Source organism: Myxine glutinosa, chromosome 9 (genome assembly GCF_964187855.1).
Source record: "Myxine glutinosa chromosome 9, kmMyxGlut1.1, whole genome shotgun sequence".
In the NCBI taxonomy this organism is placed as follows: Eukaryota; Metazoa; Chordata; class Myxini; order Myxiniformes; family Myxinidae; genus Myxine; species Myxine glutinosa.
In genome coordinates, this window is record NC_136269.1 from 43,624,538 (window position 1) to 43,649,946 (window position 25,409).

At 42.7% G+C, this 25,409-nt stretch overlaps 1 protein-coding gene across 1 annotated transcript in view; it reads right to left on the reverse strand.

Annotated features, from left to right (window-relative positions):
• The window catches only part of LOC137414833 (1-phosphatidylinositol 4,5-bisphosphate phosphodiesterase gamma-1), a 212,965-nt gene that overhangs the window by 70,888 nt on the left and 116,668 nt on the right, over nucleotides 1-25,409 (reverse strand). The window contains exons 17-21 of the mRNA XM_078784318.1: nucleotides 23,940-24,073; nucleotides 23,452-23,652; nucleotides 17,510-17,629; nucleotides 8,159-8,339; nucleotides 7,219-7,284 (exon numbers count right to left, since the gene is read on the reverse strand). Coding sequence (XP_078640444.1) covers nucleotides 7,219-7,284; nucleotides 8,159-8,339; nucleotides 17,510-17,629; nucleotides 23,452-23,652; nucleotides 23,940-24,073 — 702 coding nt within the window. The remainder of the gene's footprint in view (nucleotides 1-7,218; nucleotides 7,285-8,158; nucleotides 8,340-17,509; nucleotides 17,630-23,451; nucleotides 23,653-23,939; nucleotides 24,074-25,409) is intronic.

Below are 25,409 nucleotides of genomic sequence, written 5' to 3' on the forward strand. Positions count from 1 at the left end.
TCCAACACAGTGTCTACAGATCCCATTGAAGCCTTCCTCTCTGAGAAATGATCGTGAAGAAACTTCCTGTCCTCGGGGTTGGTGATTATGGCCTCCGAATCTGCATGCCTAAGATCAAACGTCTTCTCCAAGGAGGCCTTGAAGGATGCTTCCTTTTTCTCTTGGGTCGCACCACCCCGCTTTGCACCTTTTTGGAGGCTCCTCCATTCTTCATATAGCCTCTCCAAACAATGGATGCAGTGTTGCTTCGTCGTTGTAGGTAGGTGAGCTTTTTCCCAGAACTTCACAACCTCTTCAATGGTGAGGGTTGCACTCTCCCGGACAGTGCGATTCTCCTTCTTCAGGTGATGGAAAAACAGGACAAGAGATTGATGCACAGTCGGGAGCTTGGCACCTTTGATGGCATCTCCAGAAGTGGACCCAATGAGATACACATTATCCTGAGCCCGAGTTTTCAATGAAACACTGGTACTAGCACATGCCATATCTGCAAAATAAGCAAGAATGTGGGTAAAATCCTGTTAATTCTTACTCCACAGGGTCACTCTCTACAAAAGAGCCACAGTCAATAAGTTAGGCCTACATATTACACACTAAAAAAAGCGTACCCCTGATCCCGGGAACCTGTACAAAACATGCATGAAAATTGCCCAGATAGTGATCATAGGAAGTCTCAAAACTGTATGTATAATATATTGTATATATATAATGTATAATGTGTATTTATGTATATTTATTATTTAATGTATATTTACTATATATTTATTTTTAATATTATATTTAATGTATATATATAATTATGTATTTATTTTGTGTATATACAGCCCAAAAAATGGGAATTCCTATTTTTGCATGGGGGAAAATTCATCACTGATGTGGCACCCCTAACTATTATTGGATTCCATTCAAATTTGGTGTGGTTTCCTTTGACACCAAAAGGAACAAAAATAGACCATGTCCCGGAGAAAATCTGCATTTTGCTTTTTTGAAGCCCACCCTAATATATATATATATATATATATATATATATATATATATATATATATATATATATATATATATATATATATATAAATAAAAGTTCAAAACACACCTCGTCACAAGTGTGCCACACTGACCGGGTCCTCAGTCGAGGTCCTCAGCATCATCCCGTTTCGGCCCTTCAACCTCGATACGGTCAACTAAGGTGGGCCAGCAGGGGCACATACACATCCACATGCAGCAACGACACCTGGATGTGTACATAACCCCACCCCCAGCCAGTGCGAACGCAGACTACAACAACAACACCACCACCTCCGCATCCAGAATCCACAGCACCAAACAAACATGGTGGATTTGTGTTACGTATTGGATTGTGTTACGTGGATTGTGTTACGGATCCGTAGCACAATCCAAGTAACAATCCTTACTTATCCCAGATACATCATACATTTCCAAGTATTTCCAGCTTATTGTAGAAGATTGGTGAGCCAATGCATGTAACAATCTTTACTTATCCCAGACACATCATACATTTCCAAGTATTTCCAGCTTATTGTAGAAGATTGGCGAGCCAGTCCAAGTAACAATCCTTACTTATCCCAGATACATCATATATTCATCATCATCGTCATCATACATCCCAGATACATCATCATACATCCCAGACACACACACCGGTGACAACAACAACAACAACAACAACATGCATTTTAAAGGCCATTTTCCCTGCTAAAGCGGGGGTTAGCCTTGCGGTCCCCATGACAATCTTCTCCATTTTGCCCTATTTTCTGCATCTCTCCTTGTTAACCCCCTTGCCCGCATTTCTTCTTCCACCATCTTTAGCCAAATCTTTCTCGGTCTTCCCCGTCCTGTGCTTCCTTCTACATTCATTTCCATCACTCTTCTCAACCAGTCACTTTCATCCTTCCGCAACACATGACCAAACCATCTCAACCTGTTCCTCTTCACAGCATCAATCACAGGCTCTATTCCCATCATCTTTCGCAATTCATCATTTGTCTTCCTCTCTCTCAACGATACTCCGCACATCCACAGAACCATTCGCATTTCCACCCTTTCCAACCTTCGTTGCTGCTCTACGTTCATTACCCATGTCTCGCTCCCATAAATCATAACACTTCTCACACATGCAGCATACACCTTTCCCTTCAGCTTCAACGACACTCCCCTCATCATCAGCACGCCGCTCAGTTCCCGAAACTTCTTCCATGCACATCTCACTCGAGCAACCGTTGCCGAGTCTGATCCACCTTCTCCATTCAGCATGTCTCCGAGGTAGCAAAATGTTTTCACACCTTCCAGCTTCACGCCGTCTCCAAGATCCAACTCAACATTTTCTCCATCTGCAGCTCCCTCTGTGCACACCTTACATTTGAATGTAGCTGCCACACTGGTTAATGACCCTCTCAGACCACTACATTTTTGATGAACCCACTCAGCGCACATTGTACATTGAATGGAGTTCACTCCGGCACCCTTCCTACACACAGCACAGGGCCACTTCCCAGTTCTTTCCACCTCACCACATGCTTTACCACTTGCCATCACCTTCGTCTTTCCGATATTCACCATCAGACCTTTTGTCTCCATACATTCCTTCCACGTGTTCATCTTTTCCTTCAGTCCATCCATACTTTCCGCAATCAACACCCGATCATCTGCATACAACAACTCCCACGGTAAACCCTCCTTTACGTTCTGAGCCAGCACCTCCATCACAGCTACAAATAGTAGTGGCCTTAGTGCCGACCCCTGATGCACTCCCACCTTCACCTCAAACTCACCACTGTTCCCGTCCTTCGTCCTTACAGCTGTGCGCGCTCTTTTGTACATTGCCATCACTACTCTGATCAACCATTCCTCCACTCCTAACTTCCTCAATGCCCATGTCAATACTTTGCGTGGTACCCTATCGAATGCTTTCTCCAGATCAACAAACCCAAGAAACAACTTCTTCCTCTTCATACATCATACATCCCAGACACACACACCGGTGAGATGTTTTTAAATCACGTGGTGGTGAGGTGTTTTGAATTACGTGGTGGTGAGGTGTTTTTAATTATGTGGTGATGAGGTGTTTCGAATTATGTGGTGGTGAGGTGTTTTAAATTACTTGGTCTTGAGGTGTTTTAAATTTGGTGGGGGTGAGGCGTTTTAAATTACGTGGGGTGAGGTGTATTAAATTACTTGGTGGTGAGGTGTTTTGAATTACGAGGTGGTGAGGTGTTTTAAATTACGTGTTGGTGAGATGTTTTTAAATCACGTGGTGGTGAGGTGTTTTGAATTACGTGGTGGTGAGGTGTTTTTAATTACTTGGTCTTGAGGTGTTTTAAATTAGGTGGGGTGAGGTGTTTTAAATTAGGTGGGGTGAGGTGTTTTAAATTAGGTGGGGTGAGTTGTTTTAAATTACGTGGTGGTGAGGTGTTTTGAATTACGAGGTGGTGAGGTGTTTTAAATTACGTGGGGGTGAGGTGTTTTAAATTAGGTGGGGTGAGTTGTTTTAAATTACGTGGTGGTGAGGTGTTTTGAATTACGAGGTGGTGAGGTGTTTTAAATTACGAGGTGGTGAGGTGTTTTAAATTACGTGGGGGAGAGGTGTTTTGAATTACGTGGTGGTGAGATGTTTTGAATTACGTGGTGGTGAGGTGTTTTAAATTACGTGGTGGTGAGGTGTTTTGAATTATGTGGTGGTGAGGTTTAATCGTTCCAAACTTGCAGTCTGCAACCAGCCCTCCCGTATATGTGCTGAGGGGTTCTTTTTTGAGTTTTATATATTTTTTCAACCTAAATCTTCAACCTAAATTGCTTATAAAAATGTAATATCACAAATACTACAAATACATTTGTGCAAAAAAATTGTTTGTATTATGATTGGTGTAAATCATGACAACACAGCAACTCAGGTACAGTCATTATCCTCAACTAAAATAACGCCGTTCCTCAGTAACGACGCGTGGTGAGGCGAGCGCAGCGAGCCGAGCCAAGCGAGTATATGTATATATATATTGTTATGTTTGTGGGGTAGTGATTACTGTAGTACAGGTAGAATGTATAATTTAGCATGCTCTGAATGTCGTGAAGGAGAAGAACCACCAGTATATATATATATATGTATATATATATATATATATATATATATATATATATATATATATATATATATATATATATATATATATATATATATATATATATATATATATACAGTGAAACCTTGACTTACGAGTTTAATTCGTTCTGTGACCGAGCTCATAACTCAATTTGCTCGTTTCTCAAATTAAATTTCCCCATTAAAATGCATTGAAATGCTATTAATCCGTTCCAGCCCCCAAAAAACCACACCAATTTTTTTTGTTGCGTGTTTTTAAATAAGAAAAATGTACTTTATAAATAACAAATAATGTATAAACAAGCACGACCTCGTATATACTGTACATAATAAGCGGCGTTACGCGCGCTGCTTGTAAACAAGGAGGAAGCGGCCAACGCGGTAATTTGTAAGAGTCTTTATTCAAGAGCTCACTGTAACACTGGCGCGCTCCGGGCTGCGCGCCCGGTGTATATCCTGAGGCCACGCCTACCCCTCGGCATGGCCGCCGCCCACTTGGTGCGCGGAATGATGTCACCACGCCAGTGAGCTTCCGTGTCCGCCACAATGTAAAGAAATAAACTGGTTTTATTAAGTGTATTTACCTTGAAGTCCCTGGTGTTGGGCTAGCGGCTAGGGTGCCGGCTTAGGATCCTAGGATCCTGGGTTCGAATCCCGGTCAATCGCTGAATTAACGCCAGGGGGGTTGACTCAGCCTGTCATCCTTCCGAGGTCGGCAAATTGAGTACCAGCTCACTGGTAATTCCCTGCTTGTCGTTAAAGGCGGCAAAAAGGGTTGGCGTCAGGAAGGGCATCCGGCCGTAAAACATTGCTTCAAAAAGGGGACCGAAAAACAACAACAACCACAGTTCCCGAAAAAGGCCAATCCCCGCTTGCGGGGAAAAATGGCCTCTAAAGGTGGTTTTTATTTTATTTTATTTACCTTGAAGATCAGATGAAGATGCTGGCGGAGGTGGAGGAGATGACTTTTGCCTTTTTCGCCACACTTTCCTCGCTTTCACTTGCAGGGCGTTTCAATAAAAACCTGTCCAACGAGATTTGTTTCTTCCTCCCTTTCAAAATGTTTCGATCGTACTGCTACGATCGTACTGCTACGATCGTACTGCCTCGCCAAGTCGACAACACGCACACCTCGCTCGTGTTTTTCGACGATTGCGTGTTTTATATCCAAGCACATCATCCTCTTCTTCTTCTCAGTACTGCCCTTGGCACTCAATTTCTTAGGACCCATGGTTAAAACTAAGAAATTTTCCAAAATAACCAATATGCGAAAACAAAGCAGCAGCGATATACGGCAGAGATGCTTGCACGGCAAGATAACCACGTGACCGGAACGCTCGTTGGGCCACCTAGTGGCGGGTGGCGTAAGCTCGTAACTCAGATCTCGGCTCGCATCTCAAAGCAAAAAACCGCCCGAGCGACGGCTCGTATCTCGGAAAATTCGTAAGTTGGTGCACTCGTAAGTCAAGGTTTCACTGTATATATATATATATATATATATATATATATATATATATATATATATATATATATATATATATATATATATATATATACACATATACATATATATATATATACACATATACATATATATATATACACACATATACATATATATATATATATATATATATGTATATATAAATAAATATATATATATATATATATATAAATATAAAAAAAAAAATATATATATATATATAAATAAATATATATATATATATATAAATATATATATACATACATACATATATATATATATACAGTCACGTGAAAAAGTAAGTACACCCCATGTAAAGTTTTGACTTTTTCAACATATTTCAACATGCAGCTATTTGATCTTCATATCAACAATATTGATAGATAAAGGTGATATAATATATCAAATATCATGAAACATTTACATTTTGTAGTCCATTGTATAATTTAAATAAACATAAATGCAAATTTCGCATGTGGACAAAGTAAGTACCCTAGAATGTCATCACGGGACCTACAGGTATCTAATGCCACTGTTGATGTCAAAGTGCACGAGTCTACCATTGGAAGGAAAGCTGCACAAATTTGATCTAGATGGGAGGTGTGCCAGGAGGAAACCTTTGCTGTCCAGAAAGAACATCAGGGCAAGACTAAAGTTTGCCAATGAACACCGAGGCAAAGACCAGCACTTCTGGAACAATGTGCTCTGGACAGATGAGTCAAAGGTAGAGCTATTTGGCCACAGTACCAGAAGACATGTTTGGCGAAAACCAAAGACAGCATTTGACCTCAAGAACCTGATACCAACTGTAAAGCATGGTAGTGGAAATATTATGGTTTGGGGCAGCTTTGCTGCATCAGGGCCTGGGCAGCTCACCATCATAGACTCCACTATGAATTCTTCATTGTACCAGAGGGTGCTTGAGGATAATGTGAGGCCATCTGTCGGAAAGTTGAAGCTCAACCGAAGGCGGACCTTGCAACATGACAATGACCCTAAACATACCAGTAAATCCACCAAGGAATGGCTGAAAAGAAAGAAATGGAGGGTTCTAGAATGGCCAAGTCAAAGCCCGGATCGAAATCCCATCGAGATGTTGTGGGGGGATTTGAAACGAGCTGTGCATACAAGAAACCCCTCAAACATCACACAGCTGAAATAATTCTGCATGGAGGAGTGGGCAAAAATTTCTCCCAGTCGATGTCAGAGACTGTTAGACAGTTATAAGAAACGCCTACTTGAGGTTGTTTCTGCCAAAGGGAGCAATACCACCTATTAGAGCCAAGGGTGCACTTACTTTTTCCACATGCGAAATTTGCATTTATGTTTATTTAAATTATACAATGGAGTACAAAATGTAAATGTTTCATGATATTTGTTATATTATATCACCTTTATCTATCAATATTGTTGAAATGAAGATCAAATAGCTGTATGTTGAAATATGTTGAAAAAGTCAAAACTTTACATGGGGTGTACTTACTTTTTCACGTGACTGTATATATATAAATATATAAATAATATGATGGCTCTGTTTATAGAACGGAGAACATCTCTTTGCTGAGCCACCAATTCGCTGCTGTTTTATTCCCCTCAATTCAACAGGAGTCCCATGAATTACCTGTGCCAGGCTGTTGACTGTGACATATGTGTGCGCTGGACCGTACAGAGCTTCCAGGTCTCCTTCCTAATAATAAGGATAGAGCAGGAGTATAATCAGCCATATAAACAATACAAAGTTCGAATGCCGTGGTTTAAAACATCATATAATAGCAAAAACTACAACAGTACTCGGTAGAGTGCATACCTCCGCCAGGCTGAACAGTTTACGTTTTATATCCCACTGAAAGGCTGGATCTGGATCCGACAGTGAACCAAAATCGAATCTGCTTGTTCTTAACATCTCATGCACCTAGTTTTATCATAATCTGTCCACGATGTTTTTGAATTGTCATGTTATATATCGTCTTTGGCCCTGTCTCTCATTGGTGAAAACTCACTTAAATAATTAAAGTATCCAAATCTGGATCCAGATCTTCACCAAAATGGAATCAATTATTCCTTGTCACACACTCAACCTGCACCAAATTTCGTCCGAATCCCTCCACAACTATTTGAGATATGCTTCTCACAAACAGATAGGCAGGGGTGAAAACAACCTCCATCCACCCTCATTGGTGGAGGTAACAATTTCTTATCAATGCCAAGTGTAACAGTGAATACGTGCTGTGTGTTGCTTTGAAAAGAATCAACACTCCATAGTGTGGGAAACGTGGGAAACATAAGTAAAGACCTTCAACATGCAATTGGAAATGTGGAAAGGATTCTTAAATGTCTCATGCATGAATCTATACTCCAACATCAACATCACTGATATAAAGACTAAGCACTAAAAGGGGGTCAACAAGTGGGAAGACAAGTTGAGGAAGTGTGGACATTCAAACATCTGTCCAATTTGTAATGAAAGCAATGAAAAAGACCTTACAATCTTGGGTGGGGATACAATTAAGCAGATAATTCAAGAGAAAGGTGGTGAAGAAGAAGAGATGAATAGTTCTTGCCTTGCTGCCAATCTTCTGCAGTGTTTGTTCATTGACGGGGTATCGGAGGCGAAGGTGTCGATACAGAGGGTGCTTGTGAAAATATGAGATCAGCTCAACAAGACTCTGAAACTCGAAGGATCCCAGGATGTACAGAGGCCCTTCCTTCATTATGCAGCAGTGCTTGATCTTTCCCTCCACACTAGGTGCACATTGTACAAAGACAATATTAGTGAAGCCTTATATGACCATCCCTCTGCCCTAGTACAGTCATCAGGGCCTCAGTCTTGCTTAAGAGCCATCTATTTATTCATGCATCCATTCATATAGCCCCGTCAAGTCGTGTCCAGTTGCAGCCTTTACCCCATCCTTCCAGCACGTACATGGTCTACCTCTTCCTCTTCTTCCCTCAAGCATACCCAGCATGGGTGACTTCTGCAAACTTTCGTTTTCTGCATGCATGGTGTCCAAACAAAGTATGACAGCTTCTGTTTTAGAATCAGTGCTTCTTATGTACATGGTGGTCTAATCTCTTCCATCGATGATTTTGTTTGTTCTTGCAGTCCGTGGAATTTTTAACTTTCGTCTCCAAAACCACATTTCAAAACTAACTGTCAATCTTCTTCCTTTCTTTCTTTTTCGCTGTCTGAGTCACATCCATACTTTATAACTGGAAATTCCAGAACATTAATCAGTCTCCTCTTGCTTTGTCTTTCCAGATCTTTGTCTTTCCAGATCTTTGTCAATCCTGACATTGTTCTTCTCCCCAATGCTAACTGTCTATGAATCTCTCCTTCACATTCTCTACTCACTTCAATATTAGACCCAGGAAGATGAAACTTTCCCCTATTTCCACATGATCGTCTCCCAATCTGAACACATCGATCTTCTCGGTTGACAACATTCTATTCTTTTTAGGTTTAAATAAAGACCAGCTTTTTCACTTTCCTTCTTTATTATCTGCAGCGGTTTCATCAAGTCCTCTTTACTTTCTGCCAACACAGTGGTATCATCAGTGCACCTTTGATTGTTGATACACCTTCCTCCAATCCTGACTCCAACCTCAGTCATCCAGCTTTGATTTCCTGCTTTCCTCATTATGTACTCCCTATACAGATTGAACACGTAAGTGGAGAGAATACACCCCTGGCTGACCCATTTTCCAATTCCAAACCATTCCGTCTCTCCATACTCTGCTCTAACTGGAGCTTCTTGTTTATTGTACGGCCTTGTCAGATATCAGGTGCTAATATGAAAATATGAAATCTATTTATTACATATGCAAATATTAAATGTTTGACCTCCCCTCCACCATGTGCCTGCTCCACAAACATCTCTTCTAAACTTCCCTCCACATATTCCAACCCCTCCTAACCTCTATATACTTCTCCCCCCACTCTTCCCACACTCTCCTTAAACTTCTTCTATCATGCTTCTCTTCCTTTTGTTAATTAAAAAAGTCTCATTTATTTCCCCACCCACCCATACATGTATATGATAGAGGGTGCCTGAAGTAAACTACTGTATATTGCAACATTTGTCTTCATCTCCTCAACCTGCTTGTGGTGCCACACTCCTCCCATTTTCCCATCTTCATTCAACCTTTACAACAGATACATTTCCTTGTCAATTCACAGCAGTCTAATCCCGACCAAATCGCAAATCAGGCTTGAAAATTGCTGTCCAAAACCACCAAACCTCACCCCAACTGTTCAAAATCAGGTATGATGTAAAATCAGATTTTTGGGGAAGTTAGATTCAAAAACCACCATTCTTCTGGCAATACAAAGTAATATGTAAACAGTATGTTCGGTATTAACAACTATGCTTTTGTGAATATTTAAAGATCATCATTATTATTAAACAAATTTTAAATATCAGACATCCACACCAAGTGCCAAATGTAAGCTACTACTTCATGATCTCGATATTCCACTATGATCGCAACCAAACATGAATGCAAACATAAACACAAGTTGCCTGCTTAGTGGTCCCATCTGAATCCATGGCTCATGATTAGCTTGAAATCCAAACCAATGTGTTGATTCGTCTCTTGTTTGCCAAGGTTCTTGTAAATCATCCAAGAAAGTGTATTTGCGGCTCTTAGTCTCATCGCCTTTATACATGTAATATATGAACAAGTTCCTCCATGAACATCATAGCATAAGAAACTGCAGTCACCTTATCATACAACTTTGATGAGTCAATTACTGAGATGCAAAGTTGTGCAAAAATTTAAAGTTGTCTCAAAACTTGTGCAAAACTTATTGTAATGGAAGCAGTCCTTACTTTGTCTGCGCATGCCAGAATTTAAACAAATGATGCATTTTGGGGATTGGGTTCGGGGATTTGTACTCATGCTGGTAAAATCTGAAGCTGCGGCTTCCGTCTCATTAAAGCTACGTTTTCCGAACTGGATTTGTCATGTTTTTCTGTAATATCTTCATCACTGTGCTGCTGTTTATGTTTCCGTCCAATTTTCCGTGTTAAGACGTACTTTGCTGTTCTGTATTTGTTGAATTCGTTTTCATATCCACCTTGTCCGCTTCACGTGTCGACCCCTGCCCCCCTATTCCTACCCACACCCATTGATTGTCCAAGTCTCCCTCTATTTTGTCCTTCAGCACAGCTGTTGATGTTTACCCCCCTCTCTCTACTGTTCCTTTTGTTCTGTTGCATCCTGATCAGGTCAGTGTTCTAGCCCTCCCATGCGCCTTGACTCTGTATACAAAAAAGAACAAAATCATGCTGACAAAGTTATAAATGGCAGTTATCAGAGCAGTGAGAAAAATGATTCCATCTTTGATACAAAGAAGAAGAAAAGACTGGACCGAAGGGCAAGACCATAAATCACATCCGTGGAAATATGGAGGAAAGATTCCCATCAGCGGGAGCTAGAAAGGATAAATGAGACCTTTGGTGCAATTTTTGTTGGATGCAAAATCGAGGCTGATGGAAGATCAAGGTGACAAGGTAAAAATGAATCGAACTGGCAGTGGGCCAACCGTTTATTTGTTTTTCTACACATTGAAGCTTGTAGAAGAGCTAGAAAATAAGTTGGACAAAACAAGCAAGGGAATTAACAAACAGGAAAAGAGGAGAGAGAAGAGGGAAGGAAATCGTCAACTGCAAGTAAGAGAGTTAGGTTAGGTTACATTGGTTAATGGAGGGTAGAAATGATCGCTTGTTTGAAGCCCGAGAAGGAAGAATGGGATTGAACAGTCTCAAAAAGGCAGTTCCACGAATGAAAGATTCAGACCACAGTTGGAGGAGTTTGTATGTCTCATGAAAGACAAGAACATTAGGATACAAAGGTAACATGACATTAAGAGAAAATGTTCAAATAAACACAGTATATGGGATTTCTACCTGAGATTCAAGCATCAAGAGCTTTTTGCTCAGATGGTAATGCCAAATGAGCCAACCCATTTATCAAAAGCACAAATTTCAACAGGGAAAATGCTCATTTCCGATACAAGGATATAATTAATGACCCAGTGTTTCATTATAGGCCATCTAATTTATATTACATACACACAGGGAGAAGGGAGAGCTCAGCCTGACGGTTATGGAAAAGGGATTGGAGGCCATATTTTGAGGACTTAATAAATACTCACTGATTAAAGACTGAAACTAGAACGCCACTCAGTAGAGCGCATACTCCCGCCGTGGGTGGCCGCCGCTGAGCCCTATCTTCCAACGGTAAAAAAATCCTTCAAAAAATTCCTGGATCCAGAATAATATCCTGAGCTTCACCAAAAACTAATCAATTCTTCCTTATCCCAAGGACAAATCATCCCACCAACTTTCATCCAAATCCGTTCAGAACTTTTCCAGATATCTTGTTCACAAACACACGAACATACGAACACACACACACACACACACACACACACACACACACACACACACACACACGGACACGATCGAATGCATTACTCCCTCGCGGGAGTAATAACCCAGAAGAGCGAATGGACCACAAAGAGCCAAAAGACCCAAAAAAACCCCAAGACCCAAAAGACCACAAAAAAACCAAAAGCCCCTGAAGACACCAAATTCCCCAAAGACCTTTAAAAACTCCAAAGACCTTTAAAGACTCCAAAGACTCCAAAAGACCCTGAAGACCAAAACTATTGAAAAGACCCAGAAGATCGCAAAGACCACAAAGACCCGAAAGACACTGAAGACCCAAAATACACTGGGGACCCTTAAAGACCCCAAATACCCAAAATCCACAACAATCAAAAAGACCATGAATACCCTTAAAGACCCTGAGGACTCAGTGGACCCGAAAGACCCAAATTACCCCTAAGATCCAAAATAACTCAAAGACCCTTAAATACCCCAAAGCCTCAGAGGACAGAAAAGACCTGAGGACCCAAAAGAAGAGTAATTATGTCTCTTCTATTGGAATTGTAGTGGCTTTCACCGAGCCTCAAGGGCGGTGTACAGAAATGTTTTTGTTTTTTTAAAACAATAAATACAAGGTGCAGGAAGGCAGAGGTGAAATTCGCTGCACATGATGTGCAACACACGCAGAGTAAAACGAGTGTTCCCTTACGTCCATAGGATGTCTTAAAAATAAAGAAGATATAAGCACACCTGATGCTCGGCCAAGGCTTCAGACGACTTTGGCATGCTCACGAGGCTGTACAGAAGAATAAACTGTTCCAACTCGACATTTTTAACGGGCTTTATACAAGTAATAGCATACACAGAGAAAAACAACAAATCCATAGTGGTTGGGCGTGAAGCACCAACAACACACAACATGCATTTTAAGGCCATTTTCCATGCTAGAGCTGGGGTTAGCCTTGCGGTCCCCATGACAATGTTCTCCATTTTGCCCTATTTTCTGCATCTCTCCTTGTTAACCCCCTTGCCCGCATTTCTTCTTCCACCATCTTCAGCCAAGTCTTTCTCGGTCTTCCCTGTACTCTACTTCCTTCTACATTCATTTCCATCATTCTTCTCAACAAGTCACTTTCATCCTTCCTCAACACATGACCAAACCATCTCAACCTGTTTCTCTTCACAGCATCAATCACAGGCTCTATTCCCATCATCTTTCGCAATTCATCATTTGTCTTCCTCTCTCTCAACGATACTCCGCACATCCACCGAACAATTCGCATTTCCACCCTTTCCAGCCTTCGTTGCTGCTCTACGTTCATTACCCATGTCTCGCTCCCATAAATCATAACACTTCTCACACATGCAGCATACACCTTTCCCTTCAGCTTCAACGACACTCCCCTCATCATCAGCACGCCACTCAGTTCCCAAAACTTCTTCCATGCACATCTCACTGCAGCAACCGTTGCCGAGTCTGATCCACCTTCTCCATTCAGCATGTCTCCGAGGTAGCAAAATGTTTTCACACCTTCCAGCTTCACGCCGTCTCCAAGATCCAACTCAACATTTCCTCCATCTGCAGCTTCCTCTGTGCACACCTTACATTTGAATGTAGCTGCCACACTGGTAAATGACCCTCCCAGACCACTACATTTTTGATGAACCCACTCAGCGCACATTGTACACTGAATGGAGTTCACTCCGACACCCTTCCTGCACACAGCACATGGCCACTTCCCAGTCCTTTCCACCTCACCACTTGCTTTACCACTTGCCATCACCTTCGTCTTTCCGATATTTACCTTCAGACCGTTTGTCTCCATACATTCCTTCCACTTGTTCATCTTTTCCTTCAGTCCATCCATACTTTCCGCAATCAACACCAGATCATCTGCATACAACAACTCCCACGGTAAACCCTCCTTTACACATTCTGAGCCAGCACCTCCATCACAGCTACAAATAGTAGTGGACTTAGTACCGACCCTTGATGCACTCCCACCTTCACCTCAAACTCACCACTGTTCCTGTCCTTCGTCCTTACAGCTGTGCACGCTCTTTTGTACATTGCCATCACTACTCTGATCAACCATTCCTCCACTCCTAACTTCCTCAATGCCAATGTCAATACTTTGCGTGGAACCCTATCGAATGCTTTCTCCAGATCAACAAACCCAAGAAACAACTTCTTCCTCTTCTCCCTGTACTTCTCCTGCAGCTGCCTCACAATAAAGAGCGCGTCTGTCGTTCCTCTTCCTGGCATAAATCCAAACGGCATTTCGTCGATCTTCACCTTATTCCTTATCCTCCTCTCCAACACCCTTTCCAATACCTTCATTCCATGCTCCAATAACTTTATCGCTCGATACGAGCCACAGTCCAGAGGGTCACCTTTCCCCTTGTATAGAGGGACGAGGGTACTCAGTTACCAATCCACTGGAATGCGGCCTTCTTTCACCACCAAATTACAGATCTCTGTCATTCTCTTCACACCCCAACTTCCTGCAGCCTTCAACATATCTCCCACAACTCCCGTCGGCCCTCCTGCTTTTCTACTCTTCATTGCTTTCATCGCTTCCTCAACTTCCTTCTCAGTTATCTTCTCTGCCGGTCCTAAAACTGGGTTACTCTCTATGTTGCCATTCCATTCATTCTCTGCATTCAACAGCATTTCCATATATCTTTTCCATCTTCCTTTAATTCCATCTGGGTCCACAACGATTTGTCCCACTTCATCCTTCAAGCAACTCACCCCCATCACATCACACCTCTTTCGCTATCTGCTTTGCAATCCTGAATACCGCTCTCTGACCCTCTGCCAAATCCAAGTGTTCTCCGAACATTTTCCTGCATGCCTCCTGCGCCTTTGCTACCTCTTTCTTTGCAGCCTTCTTGGCTACCTTATAACTTTCATGCTCTGCTTTTTCTGCTCCCATACCCTTCACCTTCTGCCACTCCTTGAACTTCTTCCTCTTCTCATCAATCCTCTTTCCAACTTCATCATCCCACCACCATGTTTCCGAGTGCCTCGGTGGTCCTTTTGTCCATTCACATACCTCACCAACGGCTCCCAACAGACTATCTTTCATTGACATCCAACCACTTTCAAGCTCAACCACATCATCCTCTACCCTACTCAGCCTCTCTTTTAATGCCTCCCTTACTGTCATCTCTTTCAACCTCCACACCTTCATTCTCGGTTGGTACTTCACCCGCCGAGCTCTCCTCACACCTTTCACCCTTATGTCGCAGACAACCAAATGGTGCTGTGAAACAGCCTCCTCCCCCGGGATCACCTTTGTGTCCCGGAGGTGCCCCCTATCTCGCCTACACACCATCAGGTAGTCAACGGTTGTCGTCGACCCACCTGATGTGTATGTAACCAGCGTATTATCCTCTTTCTGGAACTGAGTATTAAAAATCAACAAATCAGCCCCATCAGCAAACTCCAAAATCCTTTCACCTTCTCCATTTCTCACACCATATCCGTAACCCCCATGAACTCCCTCAAAACCGTCCATACTCCTTCCCACATGTCCATTTAGGTCTCCTCCCACAACAACTTCCTCATCTTTCACGTTTTCCATCAGCTTCTCTATCGCACACCAGAACTTGTCCTTCTCTTCATCGCTCCGACCAACCTGCAGAGCATATCCCGAGGTGACGTTCACCAAGAGCTTTCCAATCATCATTTTCACCATTATCAACCTATCACTCACTCTAGTCACACTCACCACACTGTCTACAAACTCCTCAGAAAACAGGACACCAACACCATTCACGCCCTCCGGGCACCCTTGCCACACAAACTTGTATTTCTGTCCCTGCCTACCCTTCACCATTCTCACACCACTTCCCTTCCATCTCATCTCTTGCACACAACATATGTCCACTCTTCTTCTGACCAATACTCCCACCACTTCTCCTGATCTCCCTGTCATTGTCCCTACATTCCATGTGCCAAACCTCAGAAACCGATCTCCACTTCGGGCTGTACCCTGCCCATATGTAGTTGTAATTGTCGTGTTTCTCTTTTTGAGGCAATGTTTTATGGCCGGATGCCCTTCCTGACGCCAACCCTCTTTGTCGCCTCTTACGACACGCAGGGATATGGTGTACCTATTCTAAACCAGGGTACACACCGGGATGGGCTTGAAGCACCGCTTACTGGAATACCACGATATCATCTGACATGATACAATCCTTTAGAGTTTAGAGAATACGGTCTACTTTTGACTGGTGCAAACGGAATAAATGCAGATGTTGTACATTGTACCCATCAATAATGGATAATGGGATGATATGAGATTTAATAAGATGGAAGAAGCTAAGAACAACAAATAACATGGCGTATGTGCTTGAAGCGTTGAACACAGGAATGCTCTGACATCATCTAACATTGCAAAAGCTTTTTTTAAAGTGGACTTTAGACTGAGCTGAACAAAAGAAAAAAAGGAGTTGCAGGGAAATAGAAACTCTGTAATCACAGTTCGATGACTGTTAGTTCTGCTTATGACATTTGGGTGATGATGTGCAAAGTGGTGAGAGAGGAGATAGGAAACCAGACAGACAGACACCATCCTTTTATTGACATAGTAGGGAAGATATGGTCACTTAGGAAATGCATCTTACTGTGAACAAGACCAACAAAAATAGCCCCAAGTGGGTTGACGGTCATCTTGTGGTTGTAATTCAGACTTCTTCTGTTTTGGGTAAACCCCCTGGGAGCCCCTGATGCCTTGGGAAGCCCTCTGATACAAAATTGAAAAATCGAAGTCTGAGTGATTGTGTGGGACATCGAGTAAAAGGATTGTATCAGGTTTCAGAGACATTGGTTGGTAAATCAGGGACTAGTCGGGATCCAAAATTTGGGGGGTAATCCCCTCTGGGAACCCCCATGATCCATAATCTAAAAGTGGAAGCCTGAGAGATTGTACATTACTTTCTTGTACTCATAAGTCAAGTTTCAGAACAATTAGCCTGGTGATAAGAGAGGAGAATCAAAAATATCAAAAAGTTAACCGGCGGGCAGACGACTGGACGGACGGACATGCAGACATCACGGTCCATTTTATAAGTTAATCTCTTCGACAATCGAGATGGGATAACCTAATGAAGCTTACACACACAAGACAAAGGGAATGGTTCAATGAGCTTGCAAAAAGCAATGGCCAAAATTAGTGAACAATAAATACAACCATGATTGTTGTGCTGCGAATGAGGTTAACGGTTCTGTTTCGAAGCAATTCTTAAGACAACCTCACAAGAAGAACCTGAAGTGGAGAATGGGCAAAATCAACTGTTGTACAAAGCAAATGAATTATTGAGTGAGATGATGTTTTAACATCGTTGTCTTTTTTTAATTCGTACAGGTCTATAAATGAGTCAAAACATTACTCCAAAAAAAACAAAATTCCATAATCACAATTCTACTTTCGTTTTCGAGGTAAGCCTACTTAGAGCATTACCCAACCACCCCATTCCCTCCCTCAACATCAGGACGTTGTTAAGCCTCACCGGAAGGTGATTGCAAATGAATTGGGCTCTCCGCGTTTCCGCACCAAAAAGGCCCCATCGTATGGTATCTTCATGAGCATGAACTCGGCCTCACCCCGAGTCAGGCTCTGATGATACCAGCTGCAGTAAATGACAAACAGAAAATCAAATATGATATATGATGCATCAGATGATTCCAATATGAACTAGAACGCCACTCAGTAGAGCGCATACTCCCGCCGCCGTGGGTCAAGTTGGAATAGTACGATTTCACAAAAGTTTGAGGGAGTAGTTCAGTGACAACACAAGTCAAGACAACACAAGACAGACTGCACAACAACAACAACAACATGCATTTTAAGGCCATTTTCCCTGCGAGAGCGGGGGTTAGCCTTGCGGTCCCCATGACAATCTTCTCCATTTTGCCCTATTTTCTGCATCTCTCCTTGTTAACCACCTTGCCCGCATTTCTTCTTCCACCATCTTTAGCCAAGTCTTTCTCGGTCTTCCCCGTCCTCTACTTCCTTCTACATTCATTTCCATCACTCTTCTCAACCAGTCACTTTCATCCTTCCTCAACACATGACCAAACCATCTCAACCTGTTCCTCTTCACAGCATCAATCACAGGCTCTATTCCCATCATCTTTCGCAATTCATCATTTGTCTTCCTCTCTCTCAACGATACTCCGCACATCCGTCGAACCATTCGCATTTCCACCCTTTCCAACCTTCGTTGCTGCTCTACGTTCATTACCCATGTCTCGCTCCCATAAATCATAACACCTCTCACACATGCAGCATACACCTTTCCCTTCAGCTTCAAAGACACTCCCCTCATCATCAGCACGCCACTCAGTTCCCGAAACTTCTTCCATGCACATCTCACTCCAGCAACCGTTGCCGAGTCTGATCCACCTTCTCTATTCAGCATGTCTCCGAGGTAGCAAAATGTTTTCACACCTTCCAGCTTCACGCCGTCTCCAAGATCCAACTCAACATTTCCTCCATCTGCAGCTCCCTCTGTGCACACCTTACATTTGAATGTAGCTGCCACACTGGTTAATGACCCTCTCAGACCACTACATTTTTGATGAACCCACTCAGCACACATTGTACATTGAATGGAGTTCAGTCTGACACCCTTCCTACACACAGCACAGGGCCACTTCCCAGTTCTTTCCACCTCACCACAGGCTTTACCACTTGCCATCGCCTTCGTCTTTCCGATATTCACCTTCAGACCTTTTGTCTCCATACATTCCTTCCACTTGTTCATCTTTTCCTTCAGTCCATCCATACTTTCCGCAATCAACACCAGATCGTCTGCATACAAGAACTCCCACGGTAAACCCTCCTTTACGTTCTGAGCCAGCACCTCCATCACAGCTACAAATAGTAGTGGACTTAGTACCGACCCCTGATGCACTCCCACCTTCAACTCAAACTCACCACTGTTCCCGTCCTTCGTCCTTACAGCTGTGCGTGCTCTTTTGTACATTGCCATCACTACTCTGATCAACCATTCCTCCACTCCTAACTTCCTCAATGCCCATGTCAATACTTTGCGTGGAACCCTATCGAATGCTTTCTCCAGATCAACAAACCCAAGAAACAACTTCTTCCTCTTATCCATGTACTTCTCCTGCAACTGCCTCACAATGAAAAGCGCATCTATCGTTCCTCTTCCTGGCATAAATCCAAGCTGCATTTCGTCGATCTTCACTTTCTTCCTTATCCTCCTCTCCAACACCCTTTCCAATACCTTCATTCCATGCTCCAATAACTTTATCGCTCGGTACGAGCCACACTCCAGAGGGTCACCTTTCCCCTTGTATAGAGGGACGAGGGTACTCAGTTCCCAATCCACTGGAAAGCGGCCTTCTTTCACCACCAGATTACAGATCTCTGTCATTCTCTTCACACCCCAACTTCCTGCTGCCTTCAACATATCTCCCACAACTCCCGTCGGCCCTCCCGCTTTTCCACTCTTCATTGCTTTTATCGCTTCCTCAACTTCCTTCTCAGTTATCTTCTCTGCCGGTCCTAAAACTGGGTTACTCTCTATGTTGCCATCCCATTCATTCTCTGTATTCAACAGCATTTCCATATATCTTTTCCATCTTCCTTTAATTCCATCTGGGTCAACAACGATTTGTCCCACTTCATCCTTCAAGCAACTCACCCCCATCACATCACACCTCTCTTTCGCTATCTGCTTTGCAATCCTGAATACTGCTTTCTGACCCTCTTCCGAATCCAAGCGTTCTCCGAACATTTTCTTACATGCCTCCTGCGCCTTTGCTACCTCTTTCTTTGCAGCCTTCCTGGCTGCCTTATAACTTTCATGCTCTGCTGTTTCTGCTCCCGTACCCTTTGCCTTCTGCCACTCTTTGAACTTCTTCCTCTTCTCGTCAATCCTCTTTCCAACCTCAACATCCCACCACCATGTTTCCGAGTGCCTCGGTGGTCCTTTTGTCCATCCACATACCTCACCAACGGCTCCCAACAGACTAGCTTTCATTGACATCAAACCACTTTCAAGCTCAACCACATCATCCTCTACCCTACTCAGCCTCTCTTTTAATGCCTCCCTTACTGTCACCTCTTTCAACCTCCACACCTTCATTCTCGGTTGGTACTTCACCCGCCGAGCTCTCCTCGCACCTTTCACCCTTATGTCGCAGACAACCAAGTGGTGCTGTGAAACAGCCTCCTCCCCCGGGATCACCTTTGTGTCCCGGAGGTGCCCCCTATCTCGCCGACGCACCATCAGGTAGTCAACGGTTGTCGTCGACCCACCTGACGTGTATGTAACAAGCTTATTGTCCTCTTTCTGGAACTGAGTATTACAAATCAACAAATCAGCTCCATCAGCAAACTCCAAAATCCTTTCACCTTCTCCATTTCTCACACCATATCCGTAACCCCCATGAACTCCCTCAAAACCATCCATACTCCTTCCCACATGTCCATTCAGGTCTCCTCCCACCACAACAACTTCCTCATCTTTCACGTTTTCCATCAACTTCTCTATCGCACACCAGAACTTGTCCTTCTCTTCATCGCTTCGACCAACCTGCGGAGCATATCCCGAGATGACGTTCACCAAGAGCTTTCCAATCATCATTTTCACCATCATCAACCTATCACTCACTCTAGTCACACTCACCACACTGTCTACAAACTCCTCAGAAAACAGGACACCAACACCATTCACGCCCTCCGGGCACCCTTGCCACACAAACTTGTATTTCTGTCCCTGCCTACCCTTCACCATTCTCACACCACTTCCCTTCCATCTCGTCTCTTGCACACAACATATGTCCACTCTTCTTCTGACCAATACTTCCACCACTTCTCCTGATCTCCCTGTCATTGTCCCCACATTCCATGTCCCAAACCTCAGAAACCGATCTCCACTTCGGGCTGCACCCTGCCCATATGCACTTGTGATTGTCATGGTTCTCTTTTTGCAATGGAGTGCAATGGTGCAATGGTGCAATGGAGTGTCAATTAATGGAAGACACAGCCTTAACCTACATAGAATAAGGAAATAAACTACCAACAAGGAGGAAATCTATGATTGGCTAACGTGATTGTTTATGACCTAATTACGGGATGCACTTTGACCTTTATACACAACTGGAGGAAGGAGGGTGATATTTTACAATGTACTACACAATAAAAAAACACAATTCTCATATCCACAACAATATATACACAGAACTATTTCACTTACCCCAAATTACGACGAAAGAAAAATAACATATAAATTAAAATGAGAATGGAGAAATGGGACATTATCGAGTTTCATCAATCAGGTTCCACACACGTTCTCTCAAAATCCCTTTGTATGGGATTAGGCTCCATTCTGTCGACAACACTGCTCCATCACCCTCAAGCACCAGCCAATCTCTCTCCACTCCCCATCCACCTTTCTGACATCCCCCTTTACACAATCCTCCCATCTCAACTGCGGGCTATACTTTATTTTTCTCCTACCTCACTCTTTCAACAAATCTGCTCTCTCCGGAAATCTATTGTCCCACATCCGCACCTGGTGCTCCGCCCGTTTCAGCCGGGTGTATACAAATCTTCCCGTCAAGCTCATCTGTACACCGATCTCCTCTCGTAGTTCATCAATCCTCCTTTCAATCTCACAATCATCCTGAACCAGTTGTTCTCACATATTTGCAGCCTCTGTTTTTGCTTCCACAGTCTCAAGACCATTTCAGTGAGCTGGCATTACACAGACCTCGAGACCTTTCTTTTCAACCTTCCACTTTCCTCCATGCATTCAATCCCACGTGTACCTCTGCCTCCGAATTTGGCAAATGTCAATGGCACCTGACAACTGTAATTCATAATGACACTGATATAGTGAAGTAATGAATTGACACAATATGGAATCACGGTGCAACATTTTGTCTTTCACATGCATAACACTGGCTTCAGTCCATGAAATCAAGCATATGAAGTGGTGGAACAAATTTTGAAAAAAATGTTGAAAGGACAATTTTCTGGACAGATGCGAGACCATAAGCACCTCCCGAAACTTCATTGGCCAGTTCCAAATCATGGACTGCGTACCTTCATCTCATTGCAATCAAGCATCCTTTCTCTTGAACTCTGGTCTTGCATTTCAGATCCTTACATATCTATACTCATGCCAATGACTCTTCAACGTCAATGTCCATCTCATCTGGTGCCAAGAGATCTTCAGATATCTACCCAGGGATTCTAATCCTATTTAACCTTACTTTTGTTATTTGCGCTGCACACTAACAATATACGTACTACTCCATCAAACAAGTTACTGCGCATTATATATACTAGGACGTGCCCGTACGTGGGTGCCCGTTCTTTGGCAAAAAAAAAGAAAAAAAAAGTCTTCCATGGGCGTGCCCATGGGCCCATGGGCGTGCCCGTAAGTGCGTGATGTGACCGTACAATGAATGTATCGTCCCGACGCCGCAGCTCGGATGGCGCTGCAGTTAATCGGGCCTGTATCGGCAGAGTTATTATAAACGTGTACTACAATCGATCGTACCTCACAGCGTCTGCTCGCCACGTTCAGCATCAGTACGTCGTCACTATGACTATCCGTAAGTCCGGAAGTGACGTCCTCATTTGACTGTCCGGAAGGTCGCATATCGCAGTTACGATGAATCGCTAATTAGTTTTAATTAGTTTTAAAACATAGTTTAACGCCAACATAGTTTGCCAACGTGAAATAAATGAATACGCTCTCAAATGTGCCGTCCGAGGCAGAGTCTGTTCGCCACGTTCGGCACACGTGATAGCTTGCTGCTCTCTGATTGGTTGAATCGTTTTTTGGACATAGCTCGGTAACTACTTCTCCGATTAATATGAAACCTTGAAAAGGCACATCCTCGGGTCCCCAGCAATATACCTGGCAAGTTTCAAGTATATCGGACCCGTGGTTGTCGAGAAACAGCGGTCACAGACAAACAAACACACAGACACACAGACACACACACATACACACAGAGATTACTGGAATTATAGATAGAGAGATATATATATATATATATATATATATATATATATATATATATATATATATATATATATATATATATATATATACATATATATATATATATATATATATATATATATATATATATATATATATATATATATATATATATATATATATATATATATATATATATATATATATATATACATATATATGACAGTAATGTAATGCAAATAAATTATAAGATTTTTTGTTATAATACTTCAGCAAATATCTGTCAAAGACATTTACATTTACAAAATCTGCCTTTATAAATAAATTTTCATGAGTAATCTACTAAGTGCACGCAGAAAAAACCTATTTTCTAATCGGGCTAAATGCATCCTGCGGGTTGAGGACCCCTGTGATCTATCCTCTACCTCCGACATCCTCACATACTCCTCCTCCACTCGCACTTTTTAATTTCATGGCCATTCTGAGGCGGAACGGGCAGAGTCAGCTTCTGGGAAAGGCCTCGTGAGCGTACAGGTTGCTCTCGGTAATGCACCACCAGGCTGGACAGCATTTCAAATGATAGCGTGTCCGTAAGGTAGTACCGAAGGCTGCTCCCTTCACCGCAGCTCGAAATGCGACAGTGTTGTGCCCGGCCGCCATGCCTGCATGCACGCACGCAACCCCCATCATGAACCCCAATTGAACCCCACAACTTAACCGCAAAGCCATTCTCTAGGATACAGCTTCACAAAAAAAACCAAAAAAAACATTTTTCTACTGCTCAGATATTCATGGTACACAATAATACGAATAACAATATTTTTTCAATCAGAATATGCTCATTAACTATTCCCACTGCTGAAATGAAGAGCTTTTTCAGGTATTCCTATGAGGAATCACTGTCTTGCTATATGATGCCATGCCCACTCTAAGACAAAAAAATTCTCACCAGAAGGATAGTGTGTGTTCTCCTTGTAAGGTCTCGCTCTCTCGGATTAGGAACGCACCATCTTTTCCTCCTCCATTTTCTATCAGTAGCCTCTCTGCCTCCTTCCGCCCACCTACCAGCTTACCATGAAACCACTGATCTACACCCCCAGGTGTCCTGGGTGTAGGAACAGAAGATGAATCGAAAACGTAGTCATCATCTCAATCAAAGCAACATATTATACTGTACCGGGTTTTAGGTACGATTAAACTGGGTCATCGCCTGAATATAACATGAAACAAAAAAATGGTGAAGTGCATAATGTTTTTGTGAATTTAAAGAGATTTTGGACGTATTTATTTTTCGACATAATATTCACGACTCTCATTGATCTTGATTTTCAAATGTTCAAGAAATTAGGTACAATTTGCATTTTTCCAACAGCAATCTTCCTCTTTGATGGCCACAATTATTCCCACATTCTTGTTTTTCTAACAGCAATAAAGTCTACCATATGTTTGTGTGTTTGTACAGATGTCTGTCCTCCTTCATAAGGGTAGGTGTTAAAGGCCAATCTTTAAACACAAATGTGTGTTCACTACGGTCTATTTTTGAGAATAAAACAAACTCAAAAAACATTTTCTATAAAAGAGTAATTATGTCTTCTATTGGAATTGTAGACAGTGGCTAGCAAACCGAGCCTCAAGGGCGGTGTACAGAAGTGTTAAAAAAACAAACAATAAATACAAGGCTCGCGTAGGTGAAATCCGCTGCACGTGATGTGCATCACGCGCAGAGCTAAAGGAGTGTTCATTTACGTCTGTATGATCTACTATATAAGAGAGATGTCTGTCTGTCTATCTGTCTGTGTGTCGCCATTTTTCTCAGAGATGGCTTAACGGATCTTCGTCAAACTTTCAGAGGTTCATCAGTGAGTGCCTAGGAGTGTTTTAGGCAAAAGGTTATTAAAAAAAAAGAAAAAAAAGAAAAAAAAAAAAGAATCGCTCAATATTGCCTGAGCCTTTTAAAATTAATGACAGTTATATACAAGTACACATTCGCAGAAATAGATACAAAACAATCACCCGACATTTGAACACAAATAAATCAAACAATTCCGGAAGTGTACAAAGTTGGTAGTACGGCTTCTTCTTCTTCCTGTTCGGCATCACACTTAACGTAGAAACGGGATGAATGCCACATTCACCAGCATATATTTAACGAAAAGGTGATGAACCCCCTTCCTCCCCCTTCTTCTCCTGCCTCCCCTTCCCCCACCTCACCCTTCCCCCCCCCCCCACCTCACCCTTCCCCTCCCCTCCCCCTTTCTCCCCCCCCCCTTCTCCCCTCCCCCCTACACCCCCCTCCCCCTCCCGGCAACGCCGGGTACTTCTGCTTGTGTCTAATAAATAAAGAAGAAGTCAGCACACCCGACACTAGGCCGAGGCTTCAGTCTTTGGCACGTTCACGAGGCTGCACCGTCAAATAAAC